The sequence below is a fragment of the Cyclopterus lumpus genome, chromosome 17, assembly GCF_009769545.1.
Source record: "Cyclopterus lumpus isolate fCycLum1 chromosome 17, fCycLum1.pri, whole genome shotgun sequence".
Taxonomy (NCBI): domain Eukaryota; kingdom Metazoa; phylum Chordata; class Actinopteri; order Perciformes; family Cyclopteridae; genus Cyclopterus; species Cyclopterus lumpus.
Genome location: NC_046982.1, coordinates 5,047,763 through 5,050,262, shown reverse-complemented (window position 1 = coordinate 5,050,262; position 2,500 = coordinate 5,047,763). Strand labels below are relative to the sequence as shown.

The window sequence follows — 2,500 nt, the reverse complement described above, 5'->3', positions numbered from 1 at the left end:
TTATAATACAACTCCGCCCCCCCACACCTGAAAAACTGCTGAAATCTGAAAACATAAACGCAACATCGATACCATGAAGTCAGAAGGTGCAGAACACACAAGATGGGTTTACGAACAGTTATTCATTCTGCACTTGACTTTCATCGTCTTTGCCAAACATGTTATACGAGTTACTAATTCACTTGGGGGGGGGGGGGGGGGGGGGGGGGGTGGGCAACAAACGAAATAAACACTAAATATCACGCGCATGTATTTTTGTATTTCTTTCGTGTCTAACATAATTTTTTGTATATGTATTTAAATTACAATTTATTTGTTATTCATATAGAATCTAGGATTTAATCGCATTCTTGTTTCTATAACACTGTCATTCAAATAATGTATGAATAAACAAGATTTTTCTTCACTAAGTCTGATTTTTATATACTGTATAAATATATGTATATATATATATATATATAATCCCATTCTTGTCTTTAACACTTTATATATATATATATATATATATATATATATATATACACATACACACACACTTATATATATATTATATATAATATATATATATATATATATATATATATAAAGTGTTAAAGAAACAAGAATGGGATTATATATATATATATATATACATATATATATATATATATATATATTCATAGACAGAGTCTCTGCGATTGTGTTCCAATATGTGAAAGACAAGCTTTTCTCTCTGTGACCAGTCAGCTCGCTCCGTTCTGGGGCTAATTGACTGTCTAATGGGGGAAGAGGGATCAGACCACCAAAGAGCGAACAGCCCTTTTTTTGTTATGACAGGAACACAACACCCCCGCCCACGATGTGAGTCTAGTGGAGGGGTTTCTGTGCGCGGGTGTTCCCGTCATTAAAATCAAGAAAAAGGCCCCCCAAAAAAAAGGCAGCAGCTATACGGGGACTGATTTTGTTTTCAAAATAAAGGGCCCGTCATCATCTCACGTTCATCCTCTTGTCTTTACGCTCTCCATCGCCCACGCAACGCAGAAAGAGCGCTCGGCAGGGGAGGACACGCCACGTAAATGATACTCAGAAACAGCAGTGTGTGAAAAACAGCACACGCACATGTGCTGGTTAACCCACAAAAGAAAAGAAAAGTGGAGCCCACCACTGGCTAACTGCTCCTTGTAGACCAATAAAAAAAAACTAATGCTAGATGGAGCAACATAAAGAAAGAAGAAGAAAAAAAACAGCCGACCACTCATCAGGAGTGTGATGGAGCGCGGCGGGATCCAAAGGGGGAAGCAGCAGGGAGGAAACAGGGATGCTCATTAGTAGATAATGGGAGGTGTGAGTGTACCGTCGTGTGTAATGCGCGCTGATGGAAATAACCCAGTGTGCCCACTATGCCGTTTCTGTTCCATGTGGAGGGCGAAGCCTTGTTGTGGTTTGAGCGGCGGAGGCCACCTCCAGCTAACAGCTCCTGGTAGACCTATAAATGTACCTTCATAAACAGGAGAGACTGGGGTGGGGGGGGGGAGGAAGGAGGTAGAGGGGGTGTAAAGAGACGGAGAGGGGAGGGAGAAGGGTGAAAAGAGGTGAGGACAAAAGGGAAGGAGGGGAGGTGAGGAGGCTATGTAGAAATGTAGGACGTGTGCATGATGGGGTGAAGAGGCGAACGCAAGGGTGGAAGGGGGGGAAGGAAGGAAGGAAGGACAGAAGGGGAGAACGAAAGAAACGTGTCCTCTTCTCTCGTGTCCTTTCTTCTCCTGTGGTCCCCTCTCTCTCTTTCCCTTCGCTCCTCTCCTTTCTTCATTAATCTCTTCCCTCTCTGTCTCCTCGTTTCCCGTCTTCGGTCCCCCTTTTCCTTTTTCTACCGTATTTTCTCCCCTCCTTTCCTTCCCTCTCTTTCCCTTCTTCCTTTCCTCTCCTACCTTCTGTACCCCTTTTCCTTTCCTCTATTTCCTCACCTCATCTAGCCCCTCTATAACCTCCTCACTGCTTCTCCTCTTCTCATTTCCTCTCCTATCTTCTATCCTCTTTTCATTTCATCTCTCGTTTTCTCAACTGCTCCCCTCTCTTTCCTTCCTTCCTCTCTGATCCTTCATCTCTCTGCTCTCTGTCCTTCTTTCCTTTCCTTTCCTTTCCCCCCTGGCTTACTTCTCTTACGCCCTTCCTTCTCTTCCTCCCCCAACCGTATTTCCCCTCTTCTCCTAACCTTCTCCTAACCTTCTCCATTTTAGTGACTTTATATTTAAACGTAGTTATCATTCATGTTTTCTATTTCATCCCCTTATGACCTCACGGATAGATGGAAACCTTTGAAACGCAGGCAGGTGAAAGTGTTCGTGACTCGGCTGGTTTGATCATTAGCAGCGGCTCTACGACTCATTGGAGTGACAGGCCTCGGAGGGGGGCGCGGCCACCCCGCTCGACCTGACTCGAGAGGCTTCTTCCTTTCGACCAATCCCTTCCCCAGATGGTGCCGGGTCATCCAGGAAGTAGGAAGTAAGGGGTCGACCAATGA

The 2,500-nt window shown here is 44.2% G+C and overlaps 1 protein-coding gene across 4 annotated transcripts in view; it reads right to left on the bottom strand.

Annotated features, from left to right (window-relative positions):
• rnf220a (ring finger protein 220a) overlaps nt 1-2,500 on the bottom strand; it is a 155,456-nt gene that overhangs the window by 100,267 nt on the left and 52,689 nt on the right. For 2 of the 4 annotated variants that reach the window (XM_034555329.1, XM_034555330.1), the window contains one exon: nt 1,334-1,495. The exons of the other annotated variants lie outside the window; for them this stretch is intronic. In XM_034555329.1, the coding sequence (XP_034411220.1) occupies nt 1,334-1,495 (162 nt within the window). The remainder of the gene's footprint in view (nt 1-1,333; nt 1,496-2,500) is intronic. 4 annotated transcript variants of the gene reach the window in all.